At 55.1% G+C, this 19,711-nt stretch overlaps 1 protein-coding gene across 1 annotated transcript; it reads right to left on the reverse strand.

The window, feature by feature from the left end:
• Window positions 1-4,375: 4,375 nt before the first annotated feature.
• RPS6KL1 (ribosomal protein S6 kinase like 1) lies at window positions 4,376-18,455 on the reverse strand. The gene is made up of 9 exons (XM_077820350.1): window positions 18,356-18,455; window positions 16,834-17,131; window positions 16,085-16,209; window positions 12,916-13,008; window positions 11,938-11,985; window positions 10,930-11,062; window positions 5,272-5,354; window positions 4,782-4,877; window positions 4,376-4,626 (listed from the first exon to the last, which is right to left on the reverse strand). Exons 2-9 carry the CDS (start codon window positions 17,090-17,092, stop codon window positions 4,516-4,518), a joined length of 948 nt encoding a protein of 315 aa, XP_077676476.1. The 5' UTR covers window positions 17,093-17,131; window positions 18,356-18,455; the 3' UTR covers window positions 4,376-4,515.
• Window positions 18,456-19,711: the final 1,256 nt, after the last annotated feature.

Here is a 19,711-nt window from a genome sequence, read left to right on the forward strand (position 1 = left end):
CACAGAGTTAAAAATACAAAAGGCAAACCCCACTTGTGTAGCTGAATCCTGGGAAAAGATAGGCCCTGGGCTGGGCTGGAGGCTCAGTAAAGCCTTTGGACCAAGTGGAGAGTGAGTTCTAAAGGTACCCCTCCCTCCCCAAGTCATAAAACCTCAGGGCTCTGAGCTTGCCTGTTAGCTAATCTCATCTACACCTGTGATGGCTCAGAGGGTCAGAAATGTCTCCCAGCTGCACACAAAAAAGTCTACTATTTTCTTGCAGTGAGCAAACCCACTTTGCAGCTGTTGGAGCTTTGCCAAGGTCTCAGAGCAAAGGCCCTTGCAGCATGTCCTGTACTAATCTTAAAACGCCACAGTGGTAAGACCTGCATCGGTGCAAAAGTGTCACAGATGTCTAACCAATTGTGCTTAATAGCTGCAAGGAGGCACTTTTGCCAACACTGTGAGCAGATGTGGCCAGCACCACCTCCAAACTCTAAGGGTTGTGAGTGGAAGGAGGATGAATCTCACGGCTGGAGGTTAAAGTTTTCCTGTTTTATGCTTATGCTCCACTCCCCTCATTTATGGTGTCACCTGTCTCTTTGCCAGATAAAGCCTGATCCCAGCATCAGCCAGGCACAGGGTAAGTGAAAACTGCAGCAGCTATGGCTAATGCAAATACAACAAAGCAGTGTGGTATTAGCATTTCTGCCCATGTACAGTATACCTTTAACATGTATCAGACACTGGCACAGAAACCAGCTCCTCAGCTGAGGGGGAAAAGCTGTGAGGAAATGGCCTCATCAGACAAAACCACTTCCAGAGACCATGTCTTGCCCCAACCCCCTGTTAGCTCTGATTCCCAAAGTGGGGCTTCTATAGTTACAGATGGTGCCCAGCCAGCCCAGTTCCCTTGTGTTCAAAGGTGGCTGCTCTAGTAAAATATGGCCCATGTGATGAAAAAGTTGGAGGCCAGCTGCTCTAGCTTGTCTGTCGAGCAGGTGCTCTTGTGCACTGATGCAAAAGGGCTGCCCTCCTGAGGTTGTTGCAAGAACCACTTTGAGTGCTGGTGGTCAGGTGGAGGGGCTGGCTTTCTTTTGCACTGGTCCTCTTCACTCTCTTTCCCAGCTCCTTTCCTGCTCCAAGGCATGGTGCTCTGCTAGTGACACTGCTCACTGTGATGGCAATGCAGCCCTACAGAGCTGGCCAGCTACTGGGTGAGCATTGAGCCTTGGTGGTCGGGGGGGGATGTCTGTGCTAGACAGGCAGACATATGCATCCTTTGTCTCCTTAGCATCCTCCTCCCCACCCCCAGGCCTGTGTGTCCTACATGCTGGCCAAAAGGACAAGCCAGGAGAGGCAGTTACTAAGTTTCATTTCTTGCTCTTGAGTGAAAGCTTCCCCAGCCATCCAGCTCACTGCCTAGGGGCAATCCATGAGAAGCTGGGAGCAGTGGCATGGCCTGAGCTAGGCAGAAGCTAGAACCAGTCACCTCCATGTCTGTGAGGGGGTTTGGGGCTAGCCTTTCTTTGCCAGACAGGTAAGGGGAGCCTAGCTGCAATGCAGCTTCACTCGCACCTCCACTGATTTCCCTGCCATCTGTACCAACTCCCTGCTGCTCCAGCCTGCAGTCCCCTTGGGGGACAGGGCTTGGAAACATAAACCCCTGCAGCATGGCTGTGAGGGGCTTAGGATAAGCAGCACACAGTTCATTAGCATTCTGCTGCCACTGGCCCTTCCATTAGCGAGGCAGTGCCCGAGAGCTGAGCAAAGAGCCTCTCATGGCAGCCACTGAGCCCTTTGCGAGCCAAGTGCCATGTCTTCAGAATACGCAACAGCAGGAGGCCTGGTGTCCGCTCCTCAGAGGGGAATGTGCAGCTCTTTGGCTGCCACAAGAGTGATGAAAGAGGAAATGAGCCAATGGCTTCCCCACAGGGCTGGCCTTACCATGAGGAGAACTGAGGTAGCTGCCTCAGGTGCCAGACTGTGCACTAGGACCCAGAGTTTCAAAGTTTTGGCCCAAGTGAGGGGAATGGGGGTGTCATTTGAGCTCCCCGCCTGGCGTGCCAAAATGTTGTGGGCTGGCCCTGCTCCCCCACCCTATTCTCAGCCACCACACCAGCAGCTGTTTACTTTAGAAAGGCCCATTCCACTCCCAGCTATCCACTCCCACGCCATGTGTCCCTGTGAATGGGATTCATTCTCCCCTGGGGTTTAGGAACCTCCCTCTGTTTCCAGCTAAGGAGATTTCAGAGTAGCAGCCATGTTAGTCTGTATTCGCAAAAAGAACAGGAGTACTTGTGGCACCTTAGAGACTAACCAATTTATTTGAGCATAAGCTTTCGTGAGCTACAGCTTATGCTTATGTTCAAATAAATTGGTTAGTCTCTACGGTGTCACAGCTAAGGAGCATGCAGGAGACGCTGTCATGCCACAGAAGCTGATGGGGAGTTCCTGGGCAGGTGCTGCCTCAACACCCAGCTTGAGGTGGTGCGAGAACAAGCAGAGGCAAGGGTAGCACATGGCAACTTAGTCCCTTTGCCAGCCCCTCCGACCTACTCATAGCTCCCTGCTGGGCCTGGCCACCTCTGCATTTGGCCCACGCTTACGGGGCCAAGGATTGGAATAGCAGCAGGACTGCTGCAGTGCAGGCTTGAGCTGCCAGAGGTCAGGGAACAGCCCCTGCCTCCCCCCGCACCCCCTTGCCTTCCTCTCTCTTTGCACTGCATTTACAGAGCAGTTTAAGGCTCTAGCTGGTTAATGCCTTGTCTACTCCTGCCACTTGGCCAGTTTCTCAGAAATTAAACACCATCTGCAGGCTCTGCCCCAGCCATTTGTTCCACAGTGAGTCACCCTCACCCTCTAACCTCTTCCTGCCCACAGCCTTAGAGCCCAGGGGGTTGGGAAGTCAGTAACCTCAGAGATGGAGCACTGGTTGCAAGTACAGAAACATCTCCCTGAAAGGAGAGCTCAGAGAGAAGGCGCTGAGGTTGCAGTAGCAGGTGTGGGCTGAGGGTGCAGAGCAGGCAGAAGGAAGTGGTGGAAGGAAATGCCTCCGGGAGGGGAATGAAGGGGGTTCAGTGTGCAGCTGCTGTTCTGCAAGGGACAAAAGAGCCATAGCCACACAGTCTTACTGAGACAGAAAACAGGAGCACAGAATCCCTTCTGCCAACATCTTGAAAACCGAGAAGGGAGCAAGGCAGCTTAGGGAACTCCAGACAGTGGAGGCCTGGGTGTAATTATTAAATACACCTAAACAGAATCTTCTAAGTCCTATCCCTTGACCTTGAAGCATGGCCTGTAGGGGATGGGAGGTTGCCCCAGCCTGGTCATGGGGATCTTCTGCTCTCATGTGTGATGGGGGGGTCCCCTCAGGCCAGAGTCCTCTCTGAAACTGGAGCCTGGCCTTGAGTTCTCATAGTCCTGTCTGGCAGAGCAGCTGGTGCTAAGGCCTGTGACTTCTGAACGGGTTTGTGCCCAACTTAGGAGCCCTCGACCAAGGATCAGGATCTTTACCTGGGAGGGGAAGCTGAGCAAGGGCCCCATGGTGTGTAAATCAGAAACAAACCCCCCACTTGGGCGAAGCTGTTTTATTGATTTCAGACGTTCACTCGGAGCAGGTGGGAGATGCCGGGGGAGCCTCTCATACACTGGGGAGGAGAGGGGATGGCTCCTCCCCCCACCCCCAAGACACCATGGGCAGGTGCTGCTGGTGCACATGCAGTCCGTGAGACACACGGTCCACAACTCCAGCCCCCCTCTAGTGGTAGCCATTGGGAATGCATTAGTAAGCTATATAGAGCTTAGGCAACACAGAGAGAAATAGGGAGAGAGTAACTGGGATGGGGGGGAATGCCCCCCGATAAGGGCAGGCAGAACCAGGGAGCTGGTGGAATCTGTGGACAGAGAAGGCGCTGCCCCAGAGGGAGATACTGCCCCTCGAGGCCCCTGGGTGAGCAGGGGAGTCTCATTCATAGTACAGAGACTGGCTTCCCACAGAAAGCACCAGGCAAGGAGGACCCCACAGAGCTTGTGGGTCAAGAGGGGCAGGAATATCCCAGGGAACCCATGGGACAGCAAGGGTAGTAGACCAAGAGGGCTGAGTTAGGCCCCCTGGCACTGATTTCTTCACCTCTGTAGGGGTCAGTGACCTTTACCAGGGTTGGGTTAGATATAGGGTGAGAAAAGGAGGACCTGGGGGAAGGAGGGCAGGGAGACAACACGACTTGACCCCAGCCTGGCCTGATCTCTTGGAAATTCTACTGCAACACAAATGGAAATTATCCCAGGAAGAAGAACCCAAGGCTGCAAATTGGACCCAATCCAGACCCCTGCAATCAGCCCTTGCAGAAGTGGACCTCCCTGAGACTGGCAGAGCTGCAAGTACCACCCAGGATCACAGGTCCCAGTGACCCAATGATCTAGGGGGATAATCTGCCTCCCCAGCAGGATCTGGGTCTCTCACTGGGCCCCACCCTGCTAGGCCCCTGCCTGGCACGATTCCATCCTTCACTCCTCGCTGCTCCACGTGTCTGTCTAGCCAACCAGCTTGTTCCACTGGATGGTACTGAAGAAGGGATGGCTCTTCAGCTTGTTGACTCCACCTCCTCCAGAGCCCAAGCGTAGCTTGGGGTCAAACTGCAGCAGCTAGAAGGAAATGAGGGATGAGATGGGGAGCAGCAGCACAGCGCCAACAAGGGCGCTTCCCACCCCTCACCCAGCAGGCTCCTGCCAAAGCTTCTTTATCCCTGCTCCAGAGCCATGGCCCTCTCCCACTGCTCACAGCAGCTGGGTGTCCTCACCTCAGTGAGCAGGGATGCAGCATGCAGGCTGAGCCTCTCCGGAAGGTGCAGCTGGGTGTGAGGGTGAATCCCCGAGGGGTGGCTCTGGGACAGCGACTGCAGGAGAGACAGACAGACAGTGAGGAGACCTCCGCGCAGCAGGCACTGTTCAGAGAGAGGAATATCCACCTTACACCTCATCTGCCACTGCTCTTCCCCAAGCATCATGGGGGTAACAGTCTCAGCCCCTCCCCCTCCCCCCCCAGTGACCATCTCCCACAATTCAATGGCTCATCAGCTTCAGGCCCTCAGCACCCCACGGGAGCAGCATCCAGCTGCCCAGGCTCCGGTACTAGAAGTCATGCCCAGTGACAACTCAGCCTGGAGCCCGATCTATGCTCCAGGACACAGACTCCTTGTAGCTCCCATGTGCACTGGGGCACCAATACTAGAATTGATACTGTGCTGCCCCCTGCCTGTGTCATAAGATGGGGACACAAAAACCACTCACCGTTCCGGTCAGTAACTCGTACAGCAGGGACCCAAAGCTCCACCAGTCACAGGCCTCAGTCAGCTCAGAAATCCCACCCACTTCTGCAGAGAAAGTCAAATGAGTTCAAGATCAAATAGGAGGGAGATGCTGAAAGGCAACCGAGCATCAAGCTCCCATGGGCACTGGCGGCTGCTGCCCTTGGAAGAGATCAGACAGAGGGGGAGATGCTGCTGGGCAGATATAAATCTCTTGCTGTGTCTCAAGGGGGCATCAGAGAAGGCAGTAGACTGTTCCCTTACCTGGGGCGCTGTACATATCTTCCAGGGCCTGGCTGCAGCACTGTGGCTCCACCTCTGTCCACTGGCCAAAGAAGGTGAGACGGATGTGACCTGTGAAACCGCACTAGTCAGGGGCAGGGAGGGAGGTCAGGACAAAAGACGCCCAATAATTGCAGCATGTGCCACAAGCCATGGCCCTATCCCTCCAAGCGCCCGTCCCCTGCAGTGGGACCTGATAGGAAAAGCTGCCCCACTGGCACCTCCCCTGCAACACAGCTGGACTCCAATGTTTTCACTGCTCTGAGCCCCAAAGGAGCCCGAGGCCCCAGAACACGTGACTCTCACATGCACAGCAGGGACTAGACTCTTCTGGGGAACAGGCATTGGGAGTGACAGGTCTGCAGCTAGTGAAAGGGCTGGGTAGGATGGGATCCAAGCAAGAGTAGCTGGATGGAGCAAGGAGAGAGGATGAGGAGTCTGGGGCAAGGGGGAAAGGGTTATTTTTCCCAGCTTCTCATTTAAAGGAGCCCTGCAAGGATTCACTGTTTATTCTGTAGGTTTCTAAACTGCCCCACATTCTTCATCACACAGACACACGCCTCGAGAGAAGAGACAGGCTGTGCAGTGCACTCTGGAGAGCAATGAACTCAGGCTGCCAGACCAAGGGTGGGAGGGCTGACTTGCAGAATCAAAGGCCCCAAACCATTAGCCCTGGGGACTGTTAGCCTGACTGCCCCAGCTGATCTCAACTTCCCCTGTGAAGGCTCAGAGGAGGTCTCCCAAGTAGCCAGGACCCCCCAGAGAACACAATGTGGTCCATGTGGCTAACATTCCTGAGCAGCCTTGTTCTGCCTCTGCTGGAGCTCACGGTGGTCTCCAGGCACAGACTCATGCACAGCAGACTGTAGCAGTCTCCTAGAAGCCCCAAAGGCTTGGAGCACAGGGGGTGGGGTCTAGATCAGAGTTGCTCAGACTTCACAGAACAAACACAGGGAGATGCAGTGAGGGGGCAAAGCATCCTGGAGTGGATCAGATGCCGCAGGCCCCCTTGTTGAGAGGATAAAACCCCTTCTCATGCTATAGCCTCAAGCAGCACCTACCAGCACCATCTAGCAGCAGGTTTCTGGGGTTGAGGTCCCGACACAGCACCCCCTGTTGGTGGAGTCCCTCCAGAGCCAAGATCATTTCAGCTGCCCACAGCCGGATGAGTTCCTCGTTCACATCCCAGGTCCCCTGACCATCCCCTTGGAAAGAGCGATGGACTGGAGGCCCACGCTGTCCTGCAGTTGGATGCTCTCTGTGCTGACCATGGCCTTCTCCTTCTCGGGCCCTGCTCCTCAATGACTCCTGCCCCCCAGAATCACACCTGCAGGACTCACTGGAGCTGTGCAGGGTGGTTCCAGGGTGCAGCTGCCTTTGTCCTGGGGGAACCACTGGGGGCCATGTGGGCTGAGCCCAGGGAGCATCAGACACCTGGCAAACTCGAGATGCCACCTTCACCAGGTGGCCTCCTCCAATAGCCTTCGGGACTGCAGCAGGAGACTGGGGCGGCCTTTCATCAGCCAGTAGCCTTGTGTCCTGCTGAGAAGCTTCCCTCTCTGATACAGTGCTGACATCATCACTGCTGGTTAACAAGTCACGTGACTGGAAGGCCAAGCTCTGGTCCCTGCGTCCCTTGGCCATTGCCATGATGACATAATCAGTGACACCAAACAGAGTGTGTGTTGCACTTAAATCCTTCCCCCCAGTAACTCCCCCACGGCCATTGGTGGGGCCAGTATGGAACCTGCAGCCAGTCCCTCGTCTGGCATCCATGTGGTCAGGTGACTGCTCCTGAGAGGACGATTGGTCAGCAATTTCTGGTGAATGGCGATTCGCAGAGGTTGGGAGGTCAGTGCCATTCTCCGGGCAGAAGCTGGAGCTCTGGCTGGATTGAGAGCCAGCCCCCGAGCGGCTCCCTACTCGCTGCTTCTTACCATGGCCCACCAGAGCTGAGCTGGGCTTTGGGATTAGGTTACTGGGGCCATCAGAGGAACCTTGCTGTAAATGAGGCTGGGAGTGAAGATGGGACCAGAGTGTCCCTCCTGGAGAGTGAAGGGAAGACAAAAAGTATTAGGGGGTGGAAACCATTCCAGGTCCCCGGCAGACAGACACCCCAACCACCTACTACCCTGACACCAGCCTTCAGGGCTCAGCAGGCATCAGGCTCACATGCGGAGCAGCTGAAATTAACATGCTGAAAAAAAATTCACCCAGAATCTTCTCTAGGCCCCTAATCACAGTGGGTTCCTCTCTCTCCTTCCTTCTGGCCTCAGCAGCTTGTCTCCACCTCTTCTTCTTCCCAGGGCCCAGTTCCACCCCCTCTCCTCAGCCCCCCTTGATCCCAACAGTTGTCTCCCTCCCAGACCTCAGACCCATTTTCACCCCTCCTCTTGCCCCATGACCATTTCCTCTGTGCCCTGAGAAGGCCTTTCTGGTCCCAATGACAATGAAGATGAGGCACTGTCAGAGACTGAAGTGCCCAAAGAGGGGGTGCAGGAACAAACAGATAAATTATGGATCAGTGAGTCACCAGGCTTGGATGGCATTCACCCAGGAGTTTTCTGCAGGAGCTTGACAACGAGCGGCTGAGTGGTTAACAAAAATCTGCGGTCACATTAAAATCAGCTACTACATGGGTAACACAAGGGTAGCAAATGTGGCACTTCTGTGAGAGAGGCACAAGGATAACACTGGGAACTGCAGACCAGAGAGCCCTGCAGCCAGAGGAGAACTCCCCTGGTGGAAGGGAACTCCTCCCTGGCATAGTCAGCTGAGTCAGTCGCCACACAAGCTGCCCCCTCTGCCAGCCATCACACTCCAACACAGGGGACAGGGGGAGGGAGAGGTGGCAGAGGAAGGACAGAGCTATGCTGATCCCTAAGGGCCCTTATGCCAGCAGCGTCGGTTAGCACCCCTCAGACTGCTCTATAACTCATGCTGAGGCAGAGGTGGCACAGAATCTGGAAGACTTAACTAGCTCCCTATTGCCCCCCCAGTCTCTATCTGCCAAGTCTGAATGATACTAATATGATGGGGGCAAACCAGCAGGGCTTCTGCAAAGGAAAATCATGCCCCTCTAATCTAGTGGATCAGCAAAATAATGGGGGAGAAAAGGAGAACAGGCCAATGTAGTTTACACATGCTTTTAAAACCAAAAAACAACTTTACAATGTCCCTCAAAAGTGACTAACAAAATAGTCATGGGGCAAGAATACAGCTCTGTGCCTTAGCCCATTGCTAATCCCTGACAGAAAACAAAGGATAGGAAGGAAATAAATGTTCAGCATGGCAGAGAAAAAAAAAGTTGAAAGAAGCACCCTGAGGTGTGGTACTGTTTATTGTGCTTATTAACACTCTGGGAGAGGGGTGAGCAGTGGGGTGGCAACATTCACAGCTAATTATTTACATAAGTGGAGACTAAAGACTGAGGAACTCCTGAGGGATCCAACAAAGCTGGGTGAACGGGCAACACCATGGCAGATGGAATTCAGTGTTGGCAAAGCAGGATGATGCACGCTGGAAGGAACAGTCTGAATTACTCAAACAATAGAAATGAGCTGCAGCCACACAGGGAAAAGGGCCATCACAGATAACGGAGTGACAATCTCTGCTCAGCACTGTTGGGCAATAAAACTAAGTGTCAGGATGCTTAAGGAGTGGAACTGAAAATATTCCTGGCAGTAGGATAATGCTGTTTGTGTTCTCATTGTGTGGACGAAGGGAAGGCCATTTGGTATTATGAGTTTCACTCAGGCTGCAACTTTATTAGTCGAATTACATGAAAGTGTCCCATCGGTGGGCAGCCCAGCGCAATCCCTCACACCCCACTGATCCGTTGCCAATTCTGGGGGGTTCCCACCGCAGGGGGTGCTAATCATCACACTAGGAGGGAATTTGTATGCCTCCACTCGCCCACTAGCATCCCTCCCCCTTTTGGGAGCAGAGGCAAGAGGGGACCTCAACCCTCAGCCAGCACCGCCATCAAACACATTGGCAGGGTGGTCCCGTGAAGTAGTCTCCTGGTCCTGGTTCGCATTTGCCCCCACAAGGTTAGACACCATGCCCCTACCTCATAAAGAGATGCCTTTGGGATACCCACTATGTTACCTTTTTGGATTTGGAGCCTAAATTAGCGAGTTTCTGCGCTGGGCACCTGCCAAAAGTCGGGACAACTAAACAGTTCTCACATGGGTCTGAAGTGTGACCGCTGAGAGGGGAGAATTCCAGGCTTCCGGTTGCCCAAAACCCAAACCCTAGGTTTTGCTGCGAGGAACGCAAAATAAACCCCAGCCAGCTTCCACCAATCTGGTGGTATGGGGAGAACATTCCTTCCCAGCCCCAAAGCGGTAGCAGAAGCCCGCAGTGACCTAGGGTGGGCTGTCTGCTGGAAACCAGCAAACAGGAAGTGGCTCTGAGCACATGGCTCCAAATCTCATGCTAAATACCACAAGACCTCAAGCCTTCCTCAGAAGTCCTGTTGGGACTGGAAATCTTGCAGGACCCACCCCATACTCTTGCCTTCTCCTAGCACGGGAACCACTAGAACACGCCCCTCACTAGGCTCAGAACCCTCTTATCTTAGTTAGTGGTGCACACTCCCACCTGGATCACCGTGCTCTGGTCACTCTCTCCCGGGCCGGGTATAGCAGAAAGAGAAGGGATTCAGAGACTGGAGTGCAAGTGATTGGAGGCCTGGGGGGACTTCCAGGCCAGGACCCAGAGTGATGAGTTCGGAGAGTTTCGTTTAAAGAGGACATGAACAGGAGGGACATGATGCAAATCTACAAAATAATGAGTGGCAGCAGAGTCTGAAAGCAGGTAATGGGGCACATAGCTGTGCACATGCTCATTCCAGCTGAGGGAGAACTTGCCCTGAAAGGTTATTTCACAATCTGTCCACAGCAGGGTTTTCTGCACCTTCCTCACATGCATTTGCTATTGGCCACCATGGGAGACTGGATAATAGACTAGACACATCAATGGTCTGATCAGTACAGCAATTTCTATGTTCCGATGAGTCCTGCCTCCATTCCCTCCCCCTGGTCTCCATGAGCCCAGCAGCCCTGCTTCCAGTAACCTGGAGCCACACCGTCATACCCAGGCCTCCACCAGCCTAATCTCTATCTTACTCTCAGCCACGTGGATCCCAGAAGCCTCTTATCTATTCTGCCAAACCCCCAGTGCTGCTTGCTGGCTCCCGCTGCAGGGTCTCTGAGCCCTGCAGCATCACCCTCACTGCAAAACATGGTCCCAAACAGCTCTAGCACACAAAAGACACTCACTCCAGATGAGGGTCAGAGAAGCAGGGGCTAGGACAAGAGGGAAGCAGAGCCCTGGCACTGGCACTCGCACTCACCCTGCACGTGCTCCAGGTGGAGGAAAATGGAGTCTTCGCTCACATAATAGTGCAGCAGCTTGGCCATGAAGGGGACGCCGTGCGGGATGATGGTCTGCCGCTCACGGGTCTCCACATGGGATTTGGGGAGGCTCTGCATGGGGAACATACAGCTGGGAACTTTCAGTGACACTGAATCTCAGGAGACTGGCCACCGCCAGGGCAGAAGACTGAATGGGAGGGACTGCTGGTCTATTCCATTCTGACAAGCCCCTCATTCCTACCTCTGTCCACCAGAGTCACACAGACTAGAGCACTACATCTGCTGAGCTCAGCAAACCCTGCTCAGTCAGCCCTGCCACTACACCCACACAGCGCCCCTTGTTACTCCACACAGCTCTGCCAGTGCAGGTTATTCCTGATCTGTAACCTCCATCACTATTCTGAGGCTGGCCCCCCACCCACAGAGCTCTGCCCATCCACCTCAATCCCTCCAGCTACTCCAGTCCTCACCACTCCCACAGCTCCAGCTGATGCCCCTCATTCTTACCCACAGCCTCCAAGCTCTCTGTTATTACAGTTCTGGGTTTTCCATGAGCAGTGATAATCACTCCTAACTGTGCTGGACAAATGCCCCAGGGACTCAGACTGAGAACTCCCAGACTGATGTCATTTCTGCTCCAATTCATGTTTGGACACAGATCCACGGCTTGGGTTCCACCAGCTCCACTGGACTGAGTTCCATTAGAGGGGCAGTGGGAAGGCAGCTCATGTCTGAGTGAATAAGGAGACTGAATTCCCCCCTGATTGCAGGAGATAATGGAGGGGAAGGGTTATGCCAGGGCATGGGAGACTTTAGGGGGACATTGGATACTGCTATCAAATTTATTTCTGCTGAACAGCACAAAACAGAGCTGAGGGACTCATGGGAAATACTCCTCAGGTCAGGCTGGTACAGGACACCACTTTGCCAGAGGGTTCCCCCGAAGGAGAGGGAGATGGAGAAGCCAAGGGATAGGAAACACCCACCTTAAGTATAAAGGTCCCCCCAGTGGCTGGATCCTGGACTAACTGCACCTGCAAGCAATGGTGACAGCCCATATCAGAAACAATTACTTCTGTCACCCCAAGTCCCATTTCAAGGGACTTGGCTCATTTTAGTATCAGTTACCTCTTTTCCTTACTATTTTGGTGTCTCTAGCTACCCCTACCCTCCAGCCACATTTTTAATCAGTCAACATTAGTTACCTCAGAAATAGGAAGATAAGGAGACAAGGAATACAGGAAGAGTTAGTGACACTAAAGGGGGGGAATCCCACAGCATTTTCAGCTTCCTGCATCATTATTTTATGTTCCTCCCTTTAGATCTGTGTAACACGTTTTGTCCCACCTTTGGGCCTTGCCAGTGGAGAGGGGTGGGGTGGGGGGAGGCAGAAGGGAATTAATCTCATCACTCAAAATTCAGGTTCAGGGGGAAGGAACCTAATGCCTTCACTTCAAGGCCCTGACATGCTGAAGGTGCAGGGAAACCAACGCCATCATCCAGAGATCCTGACTTCTGCTGGGGTCTATGGAACCTATAGGGCATCCATCGCCATAGCAACTGGGCATCAGTTTATGAAGTCAAAATGTAGCTATGCAGGTTGGAATCAGGCAAAGACATTGAGTTGTTTTCAAAGGTTTTTAGGGCCTTTAATGGCTGTGAGTGGTCAGGACATTGGTTTTACTTCTCTTCCAACAGTGCCCCTAGCGGCACAGCATGCTTCCCCACTACCTGGGGGTCAGTACTAGCTCAGAAGAGAGAGAATCCCCTGAGACACCAATACCATTCTGGGCCTCCTCCCAAGGCACTGGGGCCTTGCCCATTCAGTCAGTGGTCACCCCACTCCCTTTAGCACTCAGGTTTTCCCTGGTGGGTGACCAGCCTCAATCCTGCTTGGCATGCACAAGCAAGGGGCTCTCAGCACCAGGTGTCTGGGCTGCCATGACTCTGCTGCAGCTCCTTACCTTCTCAATCACTCCCACAACCTTGCAGGGCCTCAGGTTCTCCACAGCCGAGCTGAGTGTCCTGATGGGCCGAAAGCGAAGGCTGCTGTAGCCCTGTGAGGCAGTGAGAAATGAGAGGTTTCAAAGTAGCAGCTGTGTTAGTCTGTATCCACAAAAAGAACAGGAGTAGCTTATGCTCTAATAAATGTGTTAGTCTCTAAGGTGCCACAAGTACTCCCGTTCTTTTTGAGAAATGCGAATGAGGATCCTGGAGATGCTCTTGTCCCAGGGTGCAGCTGGAAGGGGTCTCCCCTTTCACCTGTGGGGAGCCAGCAAAGCTGCCAAACCTAAACGTTCGGACACCATCAGCAACGCACACCCAAAATTGTGATTGTTTTAAAAATAAAATAAAATAAATGGACTCTGGTTTCGGCCAGTGTCTGGATTTCTGAGCCTTTAGGGCGAAGCTCCCATCTCCAACAGATGCAAGTTCAAGCTTAAGTGCACATACGGAACTGAGGACTGCCCTTACCCTCTCCTAACCCTTGAGATGGGGCAGCTGCCATTTGTACCCCTCTCCATCCCCCATTCACTCAGCTCCCACCTTCGTTTCCTGCCTCAGCCTAGGTTATCACTGTGCCCTACCCAGCATCTTGCCACACTCTTCTCTCTGCTTGCCCCACAATCTTCTGGCCTCACACTCCCTCCCCAGTCCCCAAAGTCACCCCCTGCCCCGCAAGAGTAGCCCTTCCTGCTCTCCCCACATTCTCCATCCTGTCTCACTGCTCCACACATTCATCTGACCTTCCATTCTGGGTCCCAGCTCCTCACATGCCCTTTACCTCAGTGGTGAGCTGGAGCCAGTTCGCTAGACCGGCTGTTAAATTTAGAAGCCCTTTTAGAACCAGTTGTTCCGCGAGGGACAACCGGTTCTAAAAGGGCTTCTAAATTTAACCAGCCAAAAGTGGCGCCTTGGGTGCCGACTCCATGGGTGCTCCAGGGCTGGAGCACCGAAGGGGAAAATTTGGTGGGTGCAGAGCATGCACCGGCAGCTCCCCGCCCCACCCACAGCCCCAGCTCACCTCCGCCTCCACTCCGCTTCTCCGCCCTCCCCAGGCTTCCCGCGAATCAGCTGTTCGCGCGGGAAGCCGCGGTGGGCTGAGAAGCAGGCGGTGGCTTCGCACTCAGGCCCAGGGAGGCAGAGGTGACCTGGGGTGGGAGGGTGCGAGGAGGGCCGCCTGCGCCGCAGCAGGTAACCCTGGGGCGGGGGCGCATAGGGGAACCTCTCCCCGCCCCAGCTCACCTCCGCCACCCTCAGCCTGAGTGCAAAGCCGCCGCCTCCTTCTCAGCCCTCCTAGGCTTCCCGCCGAACAGCAGTCAGTAAAGGCGGAGAATCAGAGCGGGGCAGCATGTTCAGGGGTGGAGTGGAGGTGAGGTGAGCTGGGGCTGGACGCAGGTGGGGAGTTGCTGGTGGGTGCTCTGCACCCACTAAATTTTCCCCGTGGGTGCTCTAGCCCCAGAGCACCCAGGGAGTCGGTGCCTAAGGTGCCCCTTTTGATGTGATCAGTGGGGGGAGCAGCCGCTCCTCCTGTTCCCCCCCCATCTATGCTACCCCGCCCCTAGGAGCCAGAGGGGCCTGCCGGATGCTTCCTGGGAGCTGCCCCAGGTAAGCACCGCTGGGACTCCCCACCTCACCGCCGGCAGGTCCCTCTGGCTCTTAGGGGTGGAATGGGCACCCACTACGGTGGCCCACGAGACCCTCCTGCCCGGTTCTGGGGGCAGTCAGGGGAGGGGGGTGGATGGGGCAGAGGTCCTGGGGGGGGCATCAAGGAACGTGGGGGGTTGGATGGGGCAGGAGTCCCAGAGGGCAAGGGTGGGCAACGACCCCCTCGTGGGGTGAGGAGGGAATCAGTTAAGATTTTGGCAGCTCATCACTGCATTATCCCCACTCCATTGGTCTCATTCCCTGCCCCTCCACATTGCCCTGCCTCCTGTCTGGTCTGCACAGGGGGACTGCTGGCTGCCATCTTAGCTGAGGACAGTCTGGTTTCAGTCCCATTGGGAAGAAAGAGAAATGGAGGCCATTTTCACTAGAGGCAGTCATGGTGTTCATCTTAACTGATGGCCGCCTGTAGCTTCAGCACTTCTGAAAACAAGAGATCACAGCCATTTTTAATAAAGAGAAAATCGCAAGAAAAATCGAGGCTTAAATAAGCCACCTAAAAAAAACCCAAACACCTTGTGAGTCCCAATAACGCCATGGACTATGGTTATACTACCTCTGCAGCTGGGTAGGGTCAGCTCCCCTTCAGCCACCACCCTTCCCACAGATGCCATCAACATTCCGCAGCTGGCGCAGGACTCAGTCTTGGTTTGGGCCCAGCCTATCCAAAAAGGGCAGCCTTGGGTCTATGCTGGGGCAGGAAGGGGCCTGCAGGGCTCTGGGAGCTGAGGGGTGATCTCCTTGGAGACCCTTGTTTTGAGTCAACTGTGACACAGCAGCCCCTAAACCTCTCCCTCACTGCCTGTACAGCAGCACCCAGAGCATGGAGGAGACATACTGCCCAGACTTGTGTTCATGCAGCCCCATAGACAGGAGCTGCCATCCCATGAGAGCAGCTGCATCTGAAGGACTGCAATGGTGGGAGAGTTTAAGAACAATGCAATTCAGACAAGCCCCATTACTGAGGTCAGCCCCACTACAGTTACTTTCAAGCCACTGCTGTGTGTCATGTAGGTTGAGAATAGCCACTTCTCTGGGTGCTCCAGATGGGGCCACCCCAGGAAGCGGTCAGTTAAAGCACTGAGAAAGAGCTTTTCTAAACCTTGTTCCCTTGTGACATTTGGCAGTTGACATGCAGGATCTGGAGCCAACCATCACTGCCATCATTAGGCCGAGTTACATCTCCCTCACCCCTGGGCACTGTTCAGCCTTTCCCTGAGCAGGAGGCCAGTGTTATAGCCCTACTGGCACCTTTGTAAGTTTAGGGGTTGAGATTGGTAGCCATGCGGGTCCTAGCCCCCTCCCCAACACAGCTATCCCACATGCATCCTTGTCAGCCCCACACAGGGGATTGCACTCAGGGAGTCCAACCAGCACCACATATACTGTCAGTATTGCACCCCAAGGTCCCGGCCAGGGCAGTCAGGGGGTCCCTACGAAGCCCTTTTCCCAGCCCCACCTCCTCACCGTGGCAGTGGAACTCCCATTCCCCAGAGTCCGCTGCAGGTGGCAGTTAAAGATCTCCTCAGCCCGTTTCAGGTACTGTGTGATCTTCCGCTTCACGGCCTCACGGCGCTCCTTATTGGGGTCGACTGCAGGGGGGGGGAGGGACACGGCTTTAATCACACTCTGGCCAACATGTCTCAATGTCACATAGCTCACCCAGATGCTCTGCCCCTCATAACGCCTCATCCTCGCACCATGTCCCAACGCCATTTCCCCACATGCCACATCTTCCCCACAGCTGTGCCCCACAACCACATCAGTCAGTCACTACCCTGCAGCCCTGCCTTCAGTCATTATCTTTTTCCTCATGCCTCCTTGCTTGACAGCTGGTCATTGACCCATTCCCATCATCCTGCCCACTCTGCTCCCTCCCCATGCCAGCTAGTCATGGTGTCAACCCCACCATCCCTGGCTGCTACCATAGAGACCCAGAGAACTCCATCGTAAAGCCATGCAGATTCTCCTCCCCTTATATACTGCCAAAATGTGCACATAATCTCAGTGTGCTGCCAAGCGCCCTGTACCACCAACCCCCATTCCCTTGTGTAGCCCACATACACAGCCACTGAGCACTTGTACCCCATGTACTGCCAACTGCCCCCCAGTTGGGTGCTCGATGCACCCCAGCACCCCTGAACCGCACAGACTACCAAGCCTCATATACCCTGAATTTTTTACAGCTTACACTCCTGCCCCTAAGCTCACCATACCCTGCACACCGCTGAGCAGCACGTCCACGCCATTCTTGTAGTGATTGAAAGCCTCCTCATAGTCCTCGCTCACATCCCGCTCCAGTGCCAGGCGGATCTGCTTTGCTGCATCCACCAGGTAATCCCGCTTCCCAGCTCCATGCACATCAGGGCCCCCTGGAGAGACACGGCTCCGAATCTGCTCGAGATACATTCGGGCCTGGGAGAGCGCCCGGGAGCAGGACTCCGAGTCCAGACGCTCACGGGAGACTCTGCTCATGACTTGGCTGCCCTCAGGGCACCCTCAGCAGCTCAGTCCCTGCAATCCCGGAAAAGAGAGGTGGGAGGGGGGGGAAGGCAGATGAGAAGCAAAACAAAGCCCTTCAACACAACACTGGGGAGGAGTTGGGGGCTGGTGAAGTTTGAGAGGGCAGCAGGAGGGCTGAGCAATAGCAGGGTGCTGCAGGTCAGGTCTTGCGCATTGGCAGACTAACTAGTGGAGGAAACCAAGCCTGGAATAGCTGGTCAGGAGTGAAGCACTTTGGCAGAGCTATCTATGGGACCAGGACTGGAATAGCAGGGCATTAGCAGAGCTGGGTGGGAGGCATCAAGAACTGGAGTAGCAGGGAAAGGGGTGGCTGCAGGTTGGAAAGGAAGAACATTCACAGAGCTGTGCTGGGGAACCACTGCTGCCACAAAGAAGAAGTGAAAGGCTATTTCTGGTCTCTCATCACCGCTGACAGACTGCGATCAAGTACAAAATGGATCAGCAGCTGCAAACTGCAGGAGAGTACAATCGTGAGCCAAAGCTTTGGACCCAGGGCCTCCACATTCAGGATCAGGGTTGATCATCTCTCCAGAGGAGATGTAACAAAGGGTCTCTATGGATGAAACAGTCAGGGCACTGGGGACATTCATGTGGATTCCACTGTGGTTGAACAGGCTAATCCAGGAGATACAGACCAGCCCTGGTCACAACAAGCACTTGCTCCCCTCTGCCTGGGGCTGCCTCAGGTTAACAGCACCAGTCACAAACACATGGGACTACAGTTTGCAGGGCTTGGTGCTGGCAGGGCACTGCTGTGAGGAAGCTCACATTCAGGGGCACCACGGGAACAATTTGTATCGTGGGGGTGCTGAGAGCCATTGAACCAAACTGTAAACACAGTCTATGATGGAAACCACTTCAAGCCAGGGGGTGCAGCAGCACCCCTAGGTCCAGCTCCTCTGCTCACATTGCTGGAGTCCCGGCTGCTCTGGGCAGGCTGCTGCTGCGGGGGAGCTGGCGCTGGTGGCCTCAGGAGGGCCCTGCTAGGGAGATGGTGGCAGTGAAACAGCACCAAAGGGCCCCATGACCTGGCTACAAATCCACCCTCCTGCTCGGAGCGTGGAGCGAGCTGGAGGGAGGGGACCAGGAGACCCAGCCTGACCCCACAGGGCAGAGGAGGGGCTCGGGCACGGGGCTGCGGCGGCCCTGCGGCAGCCCGGCGCGGCGGGAAGCACGCCGCGGGCAGCTCACATGCACGAGGAGGAAGAACAGTACCTGCTGGGCTCAGGAGCCTGGTCCCTGGGGGGGCGGGACCCACCTCGCCCCCATGGAGCCGCTCCCCTCGCCCCACTGCTGGGGCCGGGCGCGGAGCGAGGTGCCGGCTCCCCGCAGCCGCCGCGGTTGGCTGCCGATGAGCTCATCCCCCGGCCTCGGGAATAAAGCACCAATCCTCAGGCAGCTCGGCCACCGGCTGCGTCTTAAAGGGGCAGCGCCCGCGCAGGCTGCGGCTCTCCGGGCAGCGCCCGCCGCGGGGGGGGGAGCTGGCGGCGGCGCCCCCCCCCCTCCCCGGAGGCGCGCAGCGGGGCGGTGAGAGTCTAATGGGCAAAACATTGCCCTGGAAGTGGCGAACGGGGAGAGTGGCCGGGATGGGCAGGAGGGCGCAGCGACTTCCCCGCTACAACACGGGACAGAGGCACCAGGGGGCCGCGCGGCTGTCGATACATCAGGTGGCGGACGAAGCTCAGATTGTCCAGGCTCTGTCCCGTCGGCATCCACCCCGGGAATGGCCCGGGAGTGTCCCGCACCATGCACCCCGTGAATCAGGCCCCCAGCCGTCCTCTGGCAGGAAATGGAAAGAGTCGCCGGACAGCTAGGAGTTGAGGGAGCAGAGATGGGAAATGCCCCCTCTCGTACAGCTGAGCAGCCCGTGCTGCCCGCACATGGTGGGGAGAGGGGGAGTGGAGGAACTAGATAGGCAGGGGACTGAGGGAACTGACAAGCAGTAGGATTTAAAAAGGATGATGAGGACCCCCATCGTCCCACTATGACAGAATGTGCGTAAGGGATACAGACCCTCAGGCGTCAGAGTGTGACCCAGAACTGACAGGGGCAGGAAGAAACTTCTCCTGGGGGCAGGTTATTTCCTAACTGGATTTTTCTTTTTTTTTCTTTTTTTTCTTTTTTTTTGCACCGTCCTCTGAAGCATCTGGTTCTGGCCACTGTGAGAGACCAGACACTGCAGTAGGTGGATCACTGCTCTGCTCTTGTGCAGCGAATCCTATGTTTGAACTCTGAGGTATCAGCAGCACATTGGAGGGGCGAAAACATGGGCCCAGATCCATCCCTCAGGGCACACTAGATTGCGCTCTGGTTTCCAAGGCTCATATGGGCCCTGCTGCAATGGTGAATAGCTGGTGTCTTGAGACAACTGTGGTGTACAGGAATTGGGTTATATCCCTTTAAACATGGTTATTCGGACTCCAACTGTGCCAGTGTGGTTTCACCATATTCTTAACGGTGTTTAGAGCTCTAAGACACAACAACCCAGATGCTACCCTCCTGCTCCCAGCCTGCTCTTGAGTGTCCCCTGTGCTGGGTGTTTCCGTGGAGGGACGGAGCAGGTACAGAGCT

The sequence above is a fragment of the Eretmochelys imbricata genome, chromosome 6, assembly GCF_965152235.1.
Source record: "Eretmochelys imbricata isolate rEreImb1 chromosome 6, rEreImb1.hap1, whole genome shotgun sequence".
In the NCBI taxonomy this organism is placed as follows: domain Eukaryota; kingdom Metazoa; phylum Chordata; order Testudines; family Cheloniidae; genus Eretmochelys; species Eretmochelys imbricata.

Excerpts from the sequence above, each read along its gene's own strand:
- RPS6KL1 (XM_077820350.1), bottom strand. The coding sequence starts at position 17,092 with ATGAGCAGAGTCTCCCGTGAGCGTCTGGACTCGGAGTCCTGCTCCCGG. Across the intron at positions 5,355-10,929 it reads CCACCTGGAGCACGTGCAGG|AAGTGGGTGGGATTTCTGAG; the intron begins GTGAGTGCGAGT and ends CTTTCTCTGCAG. Across the intron at positions 4,627-4,781 it reads CTGCATCCCTGCTCACTGAG|CTGCTGCAGTTTGACCCCAA; the intron begins GTGAGGACACCC and ends ATTTCCTTCTAG.